This window comes from Sciurus vulgaris, assembly GCF_902686455.1.
Source record: "Sciurus vulgaris genome assembly, chromosome: 7".
NCBI classification, from domain to species: Eukaryota; Metazoa; Chordata; class Mammalia; order Rodentia; family Sciuridae; genus Sciurus; species Sciurus vulgaris.
The window spans coordinates 46,553,648-46,572,892 of NC_136467.1; the positions used below are offsets into that span (position 1 = coordinate 46,553,648).

Here is a 19,245-nt window from a genome sequence, read left to right on the forward strand (position 1 = left end):
AAAATCCCAATGACGTACCTTACAGAAATAGAGCAAGCAATTATGAAATTCATCTGGAAGAATAAGAAAGCCAGAATAGCTAAAGCAATCCTTAGCAGGAAGAGTGAAACAGGGGGTATTGCAATACCAGATCTTCAACTCTACTACAAAGCAATAGTAACAAAAACAGCATGGTATTGGTACCAAAATAGAAAGGTAGATCAATGGTACAGAATAGAGGACACGGACACAAACCCAAATAAATACAATTTTCTCATACTAGACAAAGGGGCCAAAAATATGCAATGGAGAAAAGATAGCCTCTTCAACAAATGGTGCTGGGAGAATTGGAAATCCATATGCAACAGAATGAAACTAAACCCATATCTCTCACCATGCACGAAACTAAACTCAAAATGGATTAAAGACCTCGGAATTAGACCAGAGACCCTGCAGATTATAGGAGAAAAAGTGGGTCCAGATCTTCAACATGTCGGCTTAGGACCAGACTTCCTTAACAGGACTCCCATAGCACAGGAGATAAAGGCAAGAATCAGTGGCTGGGATAGATTCAAACTAAAAAGCTTTCTCTCAGCAAAGGAAACTATCAGCAATGCAAAGAGAGAGCCTACAGAGTGGGAGAATATTTTTGCCAATCATACTTCAGATAGAGCACTAATCTCCAGAATCTATAAAGAACTCCAAAAACTCTACAGTAAGAATACAAATAATCCAATCAACAAATGGGCTAAGGAAATGAATAGACACTTCACAGAAGAAGATCTACAAGCAATCAACAAACATATGGAAAAATGCTCACCATCTCTAGTAATAAGAGAAATGCAAATCAAAACCACCCTAAGATTCCATCTCACCCCAATTAGAATGGCGATTATCAAGAATACGAGCAACAACAGGTGTTGGCGAGGATGTGGGGAGAAAGGTACACTCATACATTGCTGGTGGGGTTGCAAATTAGTGCAGCCACTCTGGAAAGCAGTGTGGAGATTCCTTAGAAAACTTGGAATGGACCCTCCATTTGACCCAGCTATCCCACTCCTTGGCCTACACCCAAAGGACTTAAAATCAGCATACTACAGAGATACAGCCACATCAATGTTCATAGCTGCTCAATTCACAATAGCCAGACTGTGGAACCAACCCAGATGCCCTTCAATTGATGAGTGGATAAAGAAACTGTGGTATATATATACAATGGAATATTACTCAGCCATAAAGAATGATAAAATTATGGCATTTGCAGGCAAATGGATGAAATTGGAGAATATCATGCTACGTGAGATAAGCCAATCTCAAAAAGCCAAAGGAAGAATGATATCGCTATTAAGTGGATGATGACACATAATGGGGGGAGGGAAGGGTTAGTGTTAGGGTTAGAGTTAGGGTTAGGGCGGGGGGAAAGTATGAAGGAAGGAAGCTCTGTATAGAAGGAAAAGAGGGGTGGGAGGGGTGGGGGGAAGGGAAAAATAACAGAATGAATCAAACAACATTACTCTATGTAAATTTATGATTACACAAATGGTATGCCTTTATGCCATGTAGAAACAGAGAAACAACATGTATCCCATTTGTTTACAATTAAAAAAAAAAAAAAAAAAGAATTCAAAGCCAGCCTCAGCAATTTAGTGAGGCGCTAAACAACTCAGTGAGACCCTGTGTCTAAATAAAATAGAAAAAAGGGCTGGAAATGTACCTCAGTGGTGGAGTGCCCTTGAGTTCAATCCCTGGAGGGAGGGAGGGAGGGAGGGAGGAATCGGAGGGAGGGAGGAAGGAAGGAAGGAAGGAGGGAGGGAGGGAAGGAGGGAGAAGGGGAAAGGAAAGGAAGGAAGAAGTAAGGAGAGAGAGGGAGGGAGGGAGGAAGAAAGGGGAAGAGAGAGAGAGAAAAAGAGAAATTAATGAACTGATTTTAAATTTACATGGAAAATCACAGCAACAGGAACAGCCAAAACAAGTTTGAAGAACAAAAAATTTGGAGGACTTTATTACTGTAAAATTTCTGTATTGACAGTGTAGCATTAACATCAGCATAGACACTGATCAGTGGAAGAGAATGCAAGTCTAGAAATAGACCCACAGATGTAAAGTCAGTTGATTTTTCAGAACAATGCTAAGATAATTCAGTAGAGAAATGATAGCCACTTTAAAAAAATGATGCTAGAACACTTGGATGTGCACTTTATAGCAGCTTGTTTTATGATTATCCACAGTTGAAAACAACTTAGAAATCCATCAACTGATAAATGAATGAATGAATTTTAATACGTACATACTAATAACTTTAAAGAAACAAACTATTGGTGCATGCATCACCTTGGATGAATCTTAAAAGTATTATGCAAAGTGAAAGTCTCAAGCATAAAGAGCTACATAGCTTCCATTTATATGAAATTCCAAAAAAGACAAAATGAAGGAGAGAAAGCAGATCAGTGGTTGATAGAGATTGAGGGTTAAGGGAAGCAAATGACTACCGAGGGGCTTCTTTAAAAAGGTGAATTTTAGTGTTACATAAATTATATATACCACAGTAGCCACAACTCTAAAAATATATAAACTCATACATTTATTTTTAGATTCAACAGACATAACAGCACTGGTATCAAATTGCTATTGAAGTTTCTGAACACTTACCCTCCCTGTGCTCGTCCTGTGTCATTTTGACTGGTGGCAGTGTATGAACAGGACAAGTATACAGCTTGAGCTTTACCCTGTTGGTAGACCTGCGTAAAAAGACACCACACAAGAATAGATTGGAAGGGGATGGGAAGAAATAAGAGTGCCAGGGGAGGTGATAGAGTCATCATCAGTAAAATCCTTTTTCAGTTGGAGTGACATCTTCTAGAGGAAGTCATTTTAAGAATAACTTTCAGATTGGATTTCTTTCATCTGGTGAAAAGGAGAGGACTCACAGCTTGGAGGCAAGAGATTTGAACTTTAATTATCTTGCTGCTAATACTTAGTCAAATTTTCATTGTTTCTTCCTTAAACCATCTGTCAGATATATAATATATATTACAGAGTTTTGCCTGAGAAGCACTTTGAGTACTTCGATTTAATGAATTTTTCTCTTTGGCTTCCTCTTTAGACCACCACACTATGATAGGCATTGTTGTTATGGTTACTATGCTAACATTTATATTATTATGGTTTCAAGATAAAAACCTACAAATGTTTGTTTTGTCTTGGCTGCTATCCAAAATATAATACCTATTTGAACTAAGACATGGATTACAACCAATATTTTAAGCTTCTAATTTCTTTACCTTTACATAAGAATTTTTACTTTGCAAAGCATTTTAGTGTATTTATTTCATTCAGAGATCACTATAGTTTAGTTCATTCAAGGAATTATAGGACTTTATTCTCCTCTAGTTATTGTTGTTAAATAGGTCTTATTGAGTGTCAGGTATGGATATTGGTGATGTTCAGTTTGTCCCTCTCCTCACAAAACTATTTTTGAATTTATAAAGACAATTATACCATGTTGTTGTTATCATAAGCAAAGACTCAATTTCTAAACATTGCATACTGTATAATTATATAATACTTTTCAGAGGTTTATACATTTTATTTCCCCATCTTGGTTTTCCTTTTCTCTTTCCCTCTCTCTCTCTCTTTCTTTATCATTTCTCCATGCTGGTAATGTTTCTTTTTCTTGATCAATTTAGTGAAGATAGTTTTTAATTACCTTGTAATAACATAGCTGGAGTTTCTGTGTCTCCTATGAAGTCACTCAACTTATTTCCAGCCTACTCCCAGAAATAGTAGGACCATCATGTGCTGACGAGCATCTAGTTGCATTTGATTTTCAACATGATATTTCTAACAAATGCTGGCCTGTTGAAAATTTCAACCAGACTTAACATTTCTCATACTTGAAAAATTCAAAATCAGAGCCGTCATACAATCTGGATTTGAATTCCTCCTACCTAGGGTTACTAGCCTGTAGGCTGTCCATACAGAGCATGTGGCCTGGAATAAGAACCCAAGAGAAGTGAAAATGTTTTCCCTTTCAAATTATTTTCTTCTTCGTGACTTTTCAGAATTACTTAAAAGTGGTACTGTCCTCTCTCAAAAACAACAAATGCCTAATAATAACAATAGCAGTAAATATCCCTTATTTAAAGTAAAGCATAATTAAATTGTTGATATTTTTGTGGAGAAGTTATTGTGGTCATGGTGGAAGGAGCAGAAGCTCTATGCCCTGAGACCTAGCTTCAGTTCCAGCTGTTCCCTCATTGCTGCTGCAGCATCAGAGGTTCATCATCTTCAAACCTACTTTCTCACATTGTGATTCACTACTTTCTCTGTCACTGTTTTGTACATTTGTGGGTCTTTTAGACTCATTCACCTCTCTTTAGTAGTCGAGTTCTCCTTTCTTCCATCATTTCAGTCATCTTCAAAAGAGGCCCAGTGAGATACTGTCATCCCTATTAAACTATTTATTCAAGAACAGCTCCTTGGCCTCTGGCCAGTTTATGGATCGACTGTTCTTGGGTTGGGTGCCAATCTCTGGTCCATTCAGCTGTTCCTCTGTGGCAATTTATACAGAAGGGATCATGGATTATGTGCTCAGTGAACATTCCAATGTTTGGCCTGTCCAGACTGTAATGAGGACAAAAAAAAATCTCTTCAGGAATATACCACAGAGCAGGTCAGAAGACAAGGTACGTTTGCCATTGCTGGGAAGCAGTAGTTTAGACAGGCAGAATAATAATCTAGTGAATCAGTCTTTCTCGGGGGTGGTTCTTTATGAAAAATGTTTTGAGCCTACTGGGTTTCAAAGAAACAGACAAAAGGGACGGGAGGGTTTTAAAGATAATACTTAGTCACAGGTACTAGTGAACTGTAGACACTTGGCCTTACTCTGCAGTAGTTTTTATAATTTCTCTCCAGATTAAAGCTATGTGGTGTTTTTTCCTCCATATAGGTTGCCTTTTAATTTTTTAATTTTAATTTTGACAGTATCACAGAATAATACACTATTTTTGCTTTCAATTCAGCAGTTAACTGTGCCCTGAATCACCAGTGTTTATCTATCATTTGCTCAGCAGTAGGAACTCAAGAGAACTCTCTTTAAGTTCCACTTTAGTTTGTGTTCATTTTTCATACCACTCACTCTACATCACTCTCCAGTTTAAGAAAAAGTTGGCTCTGTCTCCAACAGTAGCTCATCTAATGTTTTAGGGTAACAGCTTTCAGAATCTCAAGTTTTACCACTCTCTAAGTGTTAATCTTCCTGATGCGAAGTATGCAGTAAATTGCCAAATGCAAAACTCTTTAAAAAAATGTCTCTGGAGACCTGCACCATAATATGATGTTAATTAGTAATAGACAGAAAAAGGAACACTTAATCATTAATTCTAACAAAATAAAATAAAGATAGTACTTCAAATTTTACCCTTGGGAGAAACCTTACCTCGTCCTCATACTCCATTTCAAACACTTTACTTCCTTTGGCCCTCAATACAAAGCTTAGAAACCCCAGGATAGGAATCATTCACCAGGCTACCACCATTAGTATACTCTGGGCCTTGTCTCTCAGACTCTGCAGTTTTCCTTTGAGACATTTGGTATCTTCCTTGCACCACCAAGGAGAACTCTTGATAAAGTATCTGTTTTGCTTTCTCTCTTTTATATCTCAGGTGACCAAAGTGATTGATTTGTGAAATGGTTTTGGTTTGAATTATAATCTCCCTTAAGGATATTAGTGTGAACCACTGAATCAGAATAGCAGCTGGGCCCCCAAAACTTCAGAAATTTCTCATTTTTTTCCATGTATCACTTTATATACACTGCAGACTATTAGAGAGTTCTTTTAAAAATAGGAGCAGTATACTTAATTGTTCCATTTAACTGTACTAATTGCACAAATTGCTTTTGGATTTGAGATCAAACTTTATACATTGTTTTCACATGGGTATATAACCGTACGGATCATCACAGTGTGTGTACCTACCATTCAAATGCTTAAGTGACTGGGAGGGAACCAATGTGATTTCTGTAGTGTAAAACTTACTATAATCAGAGCAGAAAAGTGGTGAAGTGCTCAGGATGCCTAGAGTGGCATAAATCACAGTGTCAGTAACCAAAATGTAGGTCTTTTTGAGTCAATGCATGTTTGAGAAGATCACTAATGTTGTTATTTGCTTATGTCACTTAAATCTGTAAACTTTTTTTACTTTGGCAGGGGTGGTACCAGGGATTGAACTCAGGGGCACTGAGCTACATCCCTAACCCATTTTTGTATTTTATTTAGAGACAGGGTCTCACTGAGTTGCTTAGCTTGATCTTTCTGCCTCAGCCTCCCAAGTGGCTGGGATTACAGGCCTGTGCCACTGCACCCTGCTGGAAACATTTTTAAAGTTTGAGGGTTTACTTACATTTTTCCTAGCTGCTTAATAAAATAGAACAGGAAACCAAAACACAAATAGTATAATGTGAACTTTAAAAAAGGGATGACAATACTTGAGTTTAGGTAATTCTTTTTAAACTGTGCAAATGAACATCTTTGCTTGGAGAATGGCAGCACAGTGCCATACAATGATATGTGGCCGTTTGAAAGAACTTTATGTGATGATGACCTTCAAGGCCAGGATACTAAACTAAATAATGATTTGGGAAAAATAACTGCACTATTCTCAAGATTCTTCTCAGACTTAACTAGATAATGCCTCACCAAGAACAGAATATCACTGGTTTCTACAATAATAGAGGATAGCGTAGCTATTTGCTAGGGACACATTTTAGGAGAAAATTTAACATTATAATTATATATTTGGTGCTATTAAATTATACTCACATGCCTAGGTAGGAAGGACAATCTGAAAATTGAACAGTAAGGTAGCAATGTTTTGTTTTGCTCAATAAACATGTCTTGAGCACTCATCAATGTCACGCTGTCTGCCAGCTGCTGGCCCACAAAAACGAAAGGACAGGGCCTTTGTTCTTAAGGTGCTTAGTACAACCGTGTAACAAGACAGACAAGTACATATTTATTGTGCCCTGTCAGTCTAACAGCCCTAGAAAAGCCAAGGCACAAATTAGTGCTCTGACCCACAACTGGACTACTGAGTCAGAATCTCCAAGATGAACCCTGAAATCTGTTAGGTTTCATTGGACAGCCTGGCAAAGGGACCACTGCTCCAATTGTTCTGCACCCAGGTACTCTATTTGCCTCTGCCTCCCAAGATCTTGGAAGCGGTGTCTTTGTAGATTACCCTCCTGTTGAGAAGAGGGAAATAGTCATTCTACCTACCCTCCCTGAGAAGACTGAATGGGACTGTAGAATACGTTGAGAAGTGTTCCTTGGAAGCATCCAGGTGTGCCACCAAGATGTGAAAATATGAATTCATATCTTGTGCTTTCAGAGTTTCTGTTCTTTCTAGATAGCTACATAATCAGTACTCTCCCCCTTTCCTCTTTCCTATTCCTATTGCTTATGAGTTGTCTTACCACTCATTAAGCTAATGTAGGTATGGAAGGTAATTTGTTAAAAAGTGGGAAAGAATGTGTATACTTAGTATTTAGGATTACAAAAAAAAAAAAAAATATATATATATATATATATCTAAAATGCACTGAAAATACCACTTATACCTTTTATTTTGTGTAGTTGTGTAAGTTTTTTGTTTTTGTTTTATATTAAACAGTTTTGCTTTTTTTAAGCTGAGGTTGTGTTAATGTAGACATGAGACAGTCTAGAAATTGGTATTTGAAGGTTGCATCTACCCAGATTCTTTTGGTAAGGAGACCCCTCAACTGTTACTGACTCTGCCATAGCCAAAGGATCTGGCACGTGATAGATTTTACTGTATATTAGCCTGGGTAGATTAACTGCCATAGTAAACAGTAGCTTAACACAGTGTAAGGTTATTTTTTGTTTATGTATGTGTGGGACACTAATCCCAATAAAGGGGCTCTGCCCTCATAATCTCTTCTAAACCTGACTGTTTCCCACAAGTCCCATTGCCCAATACCATCACATTGGGTGTTAGAACTTCAAGATATGAATTTGGTGGGGAGCACAAATATTTAGTTCATAACAGCCTCTATTCTTTTTAGCATAGGGAGGGATAAAAATGCAAAACAAAATTTGCCATCTTGGGCTGGGCTTGTGGCTCAGTGGTAGCACGCTCACGTAGCATGAATGAGGCCCTAGGTTCAATCCTCAGCACCACATAAAAATAAATAAAATAAAGGTATCATGTCCACCTACAACTAAAAAAAAATATTTAAAAAAATTTGCCATCTTAATTATTTTAAGTGTATGGTTCATTAGCGTTAAGTATTGACACACCATTGTGCAACCAGTCTTGAGACCTCTCTCATCTTACTTGTTACCCATTCAACAACTTCCCATTTCCCCTCCTCCCAACCCCAGGCAACCACCATTCTTCTTGCTATGAACTTGATTACTCCAAAAAACTCATAAGTAGAATCATGCAGTTATTTATTTGTGACTGGCTCCTTTCACTGAGCAGGAGGTTCATCCATGTTGTAGCATGTGTCCGAATTTCATTTTTTTAAAGTCTCAGTAATTTTCCCTTGTGTGTGTAGAACACATTTTCTTCATCTGTGTATGCTTGAGTTGTTTTACCTTTTGGCTCTTGTGTATCATGCTGCTAGAGATACTGGTATGGCCTGCATTACTGAACTGTGGTTATCTTAAGACTGTTTACCCCAGAAGACTTCAACACAGTTTTCAACTAAGAAAATTTACTAGGCCTTTGTTGTTCAAAGACTTTTTCATTCTTGCCTTTTACCATCTGAATCTGGAAGCAATTTCCCCCCAATCCCTTAAAACCTCAAATTTTAGAGCTATCTTTTACCTTTTATTTCTCTTTGAAAACTGGGTCAGTTGTTTCCTATGCTCATATCTTTCCTGTAGTGCTTTGCCAGAGGGAAGTTCTCTTGATCCTGTCAGAGTCTGATGTAGTTGAGGGTAGGTGCCCTCCTCCACATGAACACTCAGGGCCCAGGTTCCTTCCCTCATGTGGGTCTCTAACTCCAGGGCCTTAACCTCTTCTGTACTCTTGACAGAGAAAGTAGGGAGATTGCACAGGAAGGCTTTCAGGGGCGGGATCTAGAAGCAGTGTATGTTCTTCTACTTTCATGCCAGTGTCTAGACTTGGAGGGTATTATAACCCTCCTTTAACTGTAAAGGTGGATGGGGAATAGACTCTCGCTCTTCCCCAGGGGAAAGAACACAAGGATTGGTGAACATGCAGCAGCTACTGCCACAGTCTGAAACTATATTTGGAAGTACCAGCCCATAAGTAGTGATGAAAGCCACAAGTAAACATGGGGATCGCCCAGTAAGAGGCATAATGGGAGTCAGGAGATCATCACAAAGAAGGGCACTTTCTGGAAGGATTGTATTGGTAAAAATAATTTGTGTAACTTAAGTTTATAATGTTTAGAAAAATTACTACTGTGTTCATAGGAAAGTTTAAATATGTGGATTTAATGAATGGAAAACTAACTTTTTCAGAAACCAGTGTTTTCATTTCTTGAAGTTAATGCAGAAAAAATGTATATTAACATAATTTTATGACTGTTGAAGTCTATGAAAATATAGTAACTGAATTTTAGAATTACTGAACTAAGATTTATTTTTATTTCTCATTTAATTAGTACAAATTTATTGAGCATTTAATGTATGTCAGCCAGTGTGAAGATAATAGCAATAAGTCAGTCCCTCAAGGGGGACCTAATTTAGTAGGAACAAATAAAGTAAGTAAATAGATACCTAAAAATATCAGAATCTTGAGATCACAGGAGTTGTACATTTAAAATGTTACAGCCTACAGGGGAGGCAGTCTGGAAGAGAAAATTTAGCATTGATTTTGAAGCTTAGTTGATCTAGGTTCAAATCTCAGATCATCTGTCTCAGTGTAACCTTGGTGAAGTTAGTATCTAATCTTGTAGCTTTCTTATTTTTAAGTTTGTGATAATAACACCTACTTTCAGGTTTCTCTGAGTAGTAGAGATAATATGTATAAATCTAACACAGTGCTTGGTATTAAAATGTGGTAATTATTTTTATTAACATCGTTGAAGAAGGTAGGGTTCACATTGGATTGAAAAAATGAGTTACCTTATACTAATTCATGAGTGCATTTATTCAGTGGTTATTTTGTGAACCATCAGTATGCATAAAGTATTGTGGATTAGAGAGAGAGAGAGAAAGAGAGAGAGAGAGAAAGAGAGAGAAAGAGAGAGAGAGAGAGAGAGAGAGGGAGAGAGAGAGAAACACCTGTTCATTTTCTAAAGCCCTTTTCAGTTTTTAACAGAAATGTTTGTTACAAGTCTACAGTCTGCAACCACCAGGTTTTATCAACTGCCTTCCCCTCTTTCACATGCCCAGAGACTTCCTAGCATTGTCCAAATCCTCCTCCTTTGCTGCAGATATTTTCCTCACTACTTATTCCACGTCATCGCCTCTTCTATCTACTCCCATTTTTCCTCATGCTCATTTCTTCATCTCAGGAAACCTTTTTTTCTTTGCATACAACTCTTCCTTGGTCCACTTCCTTAAAATTAATTTTATTTTATTTTTTCTGGTTACCTCAGGAATAATTTACCACATTCTTTCTGTCTTTCTGACTCACATCAGATTATATCCCTCATAGATATCCTGGTGTGTCCACCAAAGTTTCTGTCTCCTGATACGATTGCCAATACTGATGCCAGCATCCCTTGCACACCTACTATCTGGCAGGTGTCCTCTTGGGCCTCCTCATCCTCCAGCAATTCTATTGTAAAATATTTGGAATCAGGGACTAGCTGAACCCCTTTTTGAATTCACAGTATATCCTGTGCACATAGGAAATAGCCTATAAATATTAGTCAATCAGAGAGAGGAAGAATAATTAATTTTACTGGGTATTAGAACTATTTTTTAAATTATTTTATATGTGGGTATATTTTGTTTCATTGCCAGTATTGCAGAAATATTCCTTTTTATGATAAATACAAAGTCTCACCTGATTATGTATTAAATGGGCTTTTGTGGGATTAGTAGGAACCATTTACTGCATCACGTTTCTGGAAAATGACTCCCAAGTTCTAAACAACTGGCTTTGCAAAAACAATTTTTGCACATAATATAAGATGTAGACTGTCTTTTCATAATTTTCTCCTCTTACTAATTTTTTAAAGGAGATTTAGTTTTTGGTAAAAGCACTTTGTATTTCTTGTTCAATGAATTTTTTTTTCTTTTGCCACAAAGATTCTCAAACTTTTTCATCCTTGGGGAATGAAGTAACTGCTAGAGCCAACTGGAAATAGATCGAGGATTAACAGATATAGCACATGTTTGCTGATGTCATAGGACTGTGACTTGGGAGAGGCAGACCTCCCACTGTAACTAAAAATGGAATCAAGTGCAGATCATACACATTTACAGATCTTTTTTTTTTTTTTAACATTTCTTACTGTCAATGAATATAACTATTTTGAGGACATGCTGAACATTTATCAGTTTAAGAACAATATCTGAGTTATGTCACGTCCATACCTATCCTGCCACCACCCCACTTAGGACTTTTGGGCCTCTTTACTGGACCATTGCACTAGCATCCCACCCATCTCATATGCATTTCTTCTCTGTCCAACCCACCACCAGGCCCAAACCTCCTCATACTGCCTTTACATTAGTGTTCCTCAAAAACTTTGCAGGCATGGTGGTACATACCTGTAATCCCAGTACCTCAGGAGGCTGAAGCAGGAGGATTGCAAATTCGAGGATAACCTTGGCAACTTAGTGAGACTCTGCCTCAAAATAAAAAATAAAAAGGACTGGGGATATGGTTCAGTGGCTAAGCACCCCCTGGGTTCAATCCCCAGTACCAAAAAAAAAAAAAAGTAAATCAATTCTTTTATTTCCTGATTTCCTATCCTTTCTCCCCCAATTTCTCTTTCATGATTAGAAAAATCAAAACAAAATAAGTAAATATACAGTAAGTTTTTGCTTGCCATTTCCCAAAGTCATCCTCACCTTCTACTTTCCACAAGAATGTCTCCATCCACTTAAAAATGTCCATGTGTCTTGAAGAGTCCAATTTAAAAGTTGCTTCATAGTGTTTTCCTGGTCATCTTTTCTATCACACAGACAAATACCCATTTTCCTTAGTTCCCTGAGAACTTTATACTTATAGAACTTAGCGTATCCTGCCTTGAATTACATTATAGCTGGTAGTTAGAAGCTTCTTAAGTACAGTATCCATATTTGGTTTAATTTTATATGCCTTTTAGCAGAGTATGCTCACTGGAGGAGCATAAAGAGTATTTATTCAACAATTGCTTCTCTTCAAGATAAACTAGTTTCAGTGTACCTTGTTTGAACTTGGTATTTGTGATGTTACCTTGTATTGTGCCACATTTTTTTTCTTCTAGATTCTCAAGGTAAAAATGAAGTCCCATTTCAGTGACAAGTTTAATCTTGGTTTTTATTTGAATTTCACAGTTAGTGAATTTCACCCTCTCTCTCCATAGCCTTGTGTGCAAGCTAAACACAAGGACCACCATACTAGCAGCAACGAACCCTAAAGGCCAGTATGACCCCCAGGAGTCTGTGTCTGTGAACATCGCCCTCGGCAGCCCACTTTTAAGTCGATTTGATCTGATCCTGGTTTTGCTTGATACCAAGAATGAAGACTGGGATCGTGTAATTTCCTCCTTTATCTTAGAAAATAAAGGTATGTGAAAAATATACAAATAATTTAATATAGTAAGGAAAGATTAGAACTAAGTAAAGGAAATTTCTCTTGAAGAAAATTAAATAAATCCAAGATCCCCTTTCTTCCAGTCAATAGAGAGATGCTTAGACAGAAGGCAGTAATTGAGAGAAGTTGGTTAGGGGACCTCAGAATAATGAGAAGGGAAAGAGGCTTTCTCCACCTGGTACAATGAGCTTATATATGTCCTTTGTGATGAAAGGGGGCTAACCTATGATATAAAATTACCGCTCAACTCTTGCACACAGAGAAAACTGAACTGAATTATGAATTGAAATCTCTAAATGTGAGCTTTATATTTGTTACTATTTGTTATTATGAAGTAGACCAAAAGTGTTCTGAATAATTTTAACCCCTGTGGAAGCGTATTTTTATTGAGTTTATATCCGAAGTCTGTCCATTCCGGAACTGTATGCTATACAAAGAATAGGGCTAGATTTTAATGACCACGAAACCTAAGTGAGTACAAGAGGCTAGGTATGGTGTCACATGCCTATAGTCCCAGTGCCTAGGGAGGCTGAGACAGGAGGATTGCAAGTTCGAGGCCAACCTCAGCAACTTAGCAAGACCCTTTCTCAAAATAAAAATAAAAAAGACTGGGGATGTAGCTCAATTGTAAAGTATTCCTAGGTTCGTTCCCCAGTACCAAAGATAAATAAATAAAATAAAATAAAATTATAAAAATGAGTATAAGGAAAACCACCCCATTCACAATAGCATCGAAAAAAATAAAATACTTGGGAATCAATCTCACAAAAGAGGTGAAAGACCTCTACAATGAGAACTACAGAATACTAAAGAAAGAAATTAAAGAAAACCTTAGAAGATGGAAAGATCTCCCATGTTCTTGGATAGGCACAATTAATATTGTCAAAATGGCCATACTACCAAAAGTGCTATACAGATTCAATGCAATTCCAATTAAAATCCCAATGGTGTACCTTACAGAAATAGAGCAAGCAATTATGAAATTCATCTGGAAGAATCCCAGAATAGCTAAAGCAATCCTCAGTAGAAAGAGCAAAGCAGGGGGTATCGCAATACCAGATCTTCAACTCTATTACAAAGCAATAGTAACAAAAACAGCATGGTATTGGTACCAAAATAGACAGGTAGATCAATGGTACAGAATAGAGGACATGGACACAAACCCAAATAAATACAATTTTCTCATACTAGACAAAGGTGCCAAAAATATACAATGGAGAAAAGATAGCCTCTTCAACAAATGGTACTGGGAAAACTGGAAAACCATATGCAATAGAATGAAATTAAACCCCTATCTCTCACCCTGCACAAAACTCAACTCAAAATGGATCAAGGACCTTGAAATCAGACCAGAGACCCTGCATCTTATAGAAGAAACACTAGGTCCAAACCTTCAACTTGTTGGCTTAGGAGCAGACTTCCTTAACAGGACTCCCATAGCACAAGAAATAAAAGCTAGAATCAACCACTGGGATAGATTCAAACTAAAAAGCTTTCTCTCAGCAAAGGAAACTAGCAGTAATGTGAAGAGAGAGCCTACAGAGTGGGAGAATATCTTTGCCACTCATACTTCAGATAGAGCGCTAATTTCCAGAATCTATAAAGAACTCAAAAAACTCTACACCAAGAATACAAATAATCCAATCAACAAATGGGCTAAGGAAATGAACAGACACTTCACAGAAGAAGATGTACAAGCAATCAACAGATATATGAAAAAATGTTCAACATCTCTAGTAGTAAGAGAAATGCAAATCAAAACTACTCTAAGATTTCATCTCACCCCAATTAGAATGGCGATTATCAAGAACACAAGCGACAATAGGTGTTGGCGAGGATGTGAGGAGAAAGGTACACTCATACATTGCTGGTGGGGTTGCAAATTAGTGCAGCCACTCTGGAAAGTAGTGTGGAGATTCCTCAGAAAGCTTGGAATGGAACCACCATTTGACCCAGCTATCCCACTCCTTGGCCTATACCCAAAGGACTTAAAATCAGCATACTACAGAGATACAGCCACATCAATGTTCATAGCTACTCAATTCACTATAGCCAGATTGTGGAACCAACCTAGATGTCCTTCAGTTGATGAATGGATAAAGAAACTGTGGCATATATATACAATGGAATATTACTCCGCCATGAAGAATGATAAAATTATGGCATTTGCAGGCAAATGGTTGAAATTGGAGGATATCATGCTAAGTGAGATAAGCCAATCTCAAAAAACTAAAGGACGAATGATCTCGCTGATAAGCGGATGAGGACATCTAAGGGGGTGTAGGAGGGGTTAGTGTTAGGGTTAGGGTTAGGTTTAGGGTTAGGGATAAGGAGGGTGGTAAGAATGGAGGAAGGAAGGACTGTATAGAGGGAAAAGAGGGGTGGGAGGTGTGGGGGGGAAGGGGAAAAAATAACAGAATGAATCAAACAACATTGCCCTATGTAAATTTATGATTTTTAATTAAAAAAAAGAATAAAAAAAATGAGTATAAGAACTTTATCAAATCTCTTAAGATGATGTATTTTCCTGTTCTTAAATTTTACTAACCCAACACATGATATACAGGTTACCCAAGCAAATCAGAGAAGCTGTGGAGCATGGAAAAGATGAAAACCTACTTCTGCCTCATTAGGACTCTCCAGCCCACACTGTCTGATGCTGGTAATCAAGTTCTTCTCCGGTACTACCAGAGGCAAAGGCAGAGTGATTCCCGGAACGCCGCCCGGACAACCATCCGCCTGTTGGAAAGCTTGATTCGATTAGCAGAAGGTTTATTTCTTTTGATCAGTGATACTTCTCTTGAGTGCCTACTGTGTGCAAAGCATGCAGCTTGGCACTATGGAGTCAAGGATGAATTAGAATAATCCCTACTCTAAGATGCTTACAGTCACTTAAAAAGTAAAGGCTCAGAGCCCCGAGACCTCCACTCATCTGAGGACAGATAATGGATGTCAAGTAGAATGTTGTATCATTAAGAAAGAGGAATTTTTGTTGACATCTCAGGACCTCCCATAACTTAAGATACCACTATTTAGAAAGTCTGATTTCTGATGTTTTCTCAGTTCTGTTAGCATTTTTAGTGGGACGATTACTTGTTTATAATTGCTTCCCATGTAGCATCTGTGGCTCTTGCTCAATATTTGCTGGGCATGACTAATCCCTATTGTTAAAACAATCAAATCAACAATTCTGTGCCATCCCATCCCTAAGGCATACGACTTAACATATACACATACAGCTAATATGCTTCTGAAACCTTTATTTTCTAACATTGGCTTTTACATTTTAGACTGTTGAATATTTAAAAAAAAACACTTCACATGAACTTAATGTATCTTATGATAACATACTATAAGCTTAATAAAAAGTATTACCAAAGTAATGGACCTCATTTTTTCCAAGGATTTATGTCTAATATTAGGGCAAGAATACCCAAAATTCAACCTTGCTAATTCAGTAGTTTTGAAAAGCTCATAAATCATAGATTTTTTAAAAAAATTGAATTGAGAAATGTTTTAATTTCATGTATTTTTATAATAGATTAAAAAGCAAGGATTAAAAGTTGCTAAATATTAAATATATGTTTTTATAGCCCCTTTCTATACTGTCCAGCATACTTTCTCATGGAATTATACAAAATTGCATAGGGTGTACAGAAGGATCAGGCCCATTGTTAGAGAAACAACCATAAAACTGGTTGCATGTAGACTTTTGTGCTTGTTCTAATAAAATTAATTTGTTATTAGTAGTTTATTCATAAAGCACAATTTTTTGGTGTGAAGGGGAGCATGGAGTAGTGACTTACTTATATCATCTTAAATAATCCTAAAAAACAAATGCATTTTATTTTCTTAGCTCATGCTCGACTAATGTTTCGTGATATTGTGACTCTGGAAGATGCTGTAACTGTGGTTTCAGTAATGGAGTCCTCAATGCAGGTAAAGATATTTGTGTATCTGATGTGTATACTAATTGCAAGCTTTCTTTTAAAAAAAAGATATTATAGAAAGTTATAAAAATGATACTATTCTGGACCTAGTAATTCCTGGAAAATTAGCCACAGATAATCATTTAAAAGAAGGGGGAAGTGTCATGGAAACCTTTCATTGCATCATCGACATTGCTTTTGCCCATTGGTGGAAAGTAGTGGGTCTCAGTTCTCAGCACACCTGAGGCATGTTCACAGTCTCTCTAGTGACAGTGTGAATTCCTAAAGCAATGATTGCCATACAGAAATGGGAAAGAGAACTACTGATATGTGAAAAATTTTCTTAGGTGATTCTGATCCCCAAGGTGGGGGTGTTTAGCACTAGTCTTAGCCACCTGGAAGCAGAGGACTTTTGTGTCCTTGCCATGTGCTGGATGGCCTGGTGACTCTGGTATTTTCTCACTCCTTAGGGAGGTGCACTGCTGGGAGGTGTGAATGCTCTCCATACTTCCTTTCCTGCAAACCCAAAGGCACAGTACCAGAGGCAGTGTGAACTTATTCTGGAAAAACTAGAGCTTCAGAGTCTATTAAGTGAAGAGCTTGGAAGACTTGAAAGGTGAGTAAGGAAAACCAAGAAGGCACATAGTGGAAATACTTCTCTGGCATTTAGTGAAACAAAGGATATATAAACTGAATAGAATCTATCTATATTGTCTAAAGAGCCATACGTCAGTTTTCTATTGCTGTAAAATCAACCACTCCAAAACCTGAGTACCACCATTTTAATGCTCACTTTCTGCGAGTCAGAAATTCAGGCAGGCTCAGGGGAGATGACTTTCTACTCCATATTGTATCAGCTGGGGTGACACCTCGGGAACTTAGCTTTCTTATGACTTGTGAAGATGTGGATAATAGACATGACAGACACATGGGAAGGAATGTGTTATACAAATCGGTCAAAGCATGGATTCTGCCTGAAGAAATTTGGCCATAACTTTAATGTTTGCCTATTTCCTGAATACATGGGCTTATGAAAAGCTAAACTTTGAGTCTGTACCTGAGAAAGAGTAGTGAGGAATGGCAAGATTGCTCATTCAGCCATCTTTATGATAATATGAGTGGCTTAATAATTGGCCTGAACCTGATAAGTGGAGTGCCTGTGGAAGTAGGGCAACTGCAGAAGCAGAATTTGGGGACCACATTGGGATAGTTGACTGTAGTAAGTAAAACCTTGAGAATTCTTTTCTTGGTGTTTCTCTTCCATTCTCTTCCTTCTAACAGCATTCTTCATTTGTAAAACCTCATCAGAGGGGTTGGGGATTTAGCTCAGTGGCAGAGCACTTGCCTAGCCTGTGCAAGGCCCTGAGTTCAGTCCTCGGCCCTAAAAAAAAAAAAAAAACCTCATCAGAGTTGTCCTGGGGAAGTCAGGGGTGAAGGGACTGGCTTTATCCTACCAGTGCCCAGATGCCAGGCTGCAGTTAACTTACAGTCTGTATGAAATCAACCCCTTTTATCTCTTCTTATGATCCAGAGCATGATAGTTTATGGTCTGATCTAGCCAGTCGTTTCAAGCTCCTCCTGGGCGTGGCTTACCCTTTGGAGGAGCTGCTCATTTTGACCTGTCCAAGCTACCAGAAACTGACAAATGATGAATTCAAGAAAGGAGAACCAGTGTTGTGTGTTAGAACAATGGCAGTTGGATTGCCAAATTCAAAATGACTCTCCTAAAGGAAAAGAAGGCAGGGGGTGGGGGGCAGTGTGTGACTGAAAGATAGGATTCTGCCATAAAATGTTCTTTCTTATTGTATTTCTTCATAATGCACAGGCATGTTCTAATGTTGATCTTTAAAGCAACAAAACCAGGTGCCATATGCTGAACGTCTGAACCTACTCTTATCAAGTGAAAAAAATATAACTAGCTTATAGGTTTTTACCCTTTAGGAAAAAGTTCTTATTCCTTAAGGAAATCACATAATTCAATAAAATCACAGATATTTTTGTCATACCTTCCAGAAAATGCTTTACTAGAGACAGCCTGCTTCAAATGATGACATTCTAGTACTCCCTTTCTGGAAGTCAGAAAGCAGAGGGCACAAAGATGCTGTCTTATAGGAAAGTATAATAAAACTGCAGAAACTTTTTATATGTGGGAGGGTTTAATTCCTGAGTAAGAATTAGATAAAAAATAATAGGGCAAAATTATTCTACTCCTAAAATTTATTATCATTTAGTATATTGTTATGAAGCTTTAACAATATTGAGTCTTCCTGATCTCTGTTTGATTCTGAAAGGTGTGCTAAATAGCAGTAATTTTGAAAACTACTTGATTTTTTAATTATAACTCAAATTAGCACAATAAATATGGAATTGCTATATTATTTCTAAGTTTTCTGTAAATGACTATAACTCAATATTTTCTTAAAATTTTTGGTTTTTTTCTGATTATAAAGTTAGTACATATTCTTTGTAGGATATTTTAGAAATGAGCAGTAATTAATAAGAAAAAAATCACACGTAATCTTATTTCCCAGAGATAGATACTATTAACTTTTAATGTATGTAAATATATTTAAATTTATATTTCCTTCCAG

The 19,245-nt window shown here is 37.4% G+C and overlaps 1 protein-coding gene across 3 annotated transcripts in view; it reads left to right on the forward strand.

Moving 5' to 3' along the window:
• MCM9 (minichromosome maintenance 9 homologous recombination repair factor) overlaps positions 1-19,245 on the forward strand; it is an 86,046-nt gene that overhangs the window by 62,561 nt on the left and 4,240 nt on the right. For all 3 annotated transcript variants that reach the window (XM_079148999.1, XM_079149001.1, XM_079149000.1), the window contains 4 exons: positions 12,496-12,698; positions 15,292-15,495; positions 16,582-16,664; positions 17,125-17,270. In XM_079148999.1, coding sequence (XP_079005125.1) covers positions 12,496-12,698; positions 15,292-15,495; positions 16,582-16,664; positions 17,125-17,270 — 636 coding nt within the window. The remainder of the gene's footprint in view (positions 1-12,495; positions 12,699-15,291; positions 15,496-16,581; positions 16,665-17,124; positions 17,271-19,245) is intronic.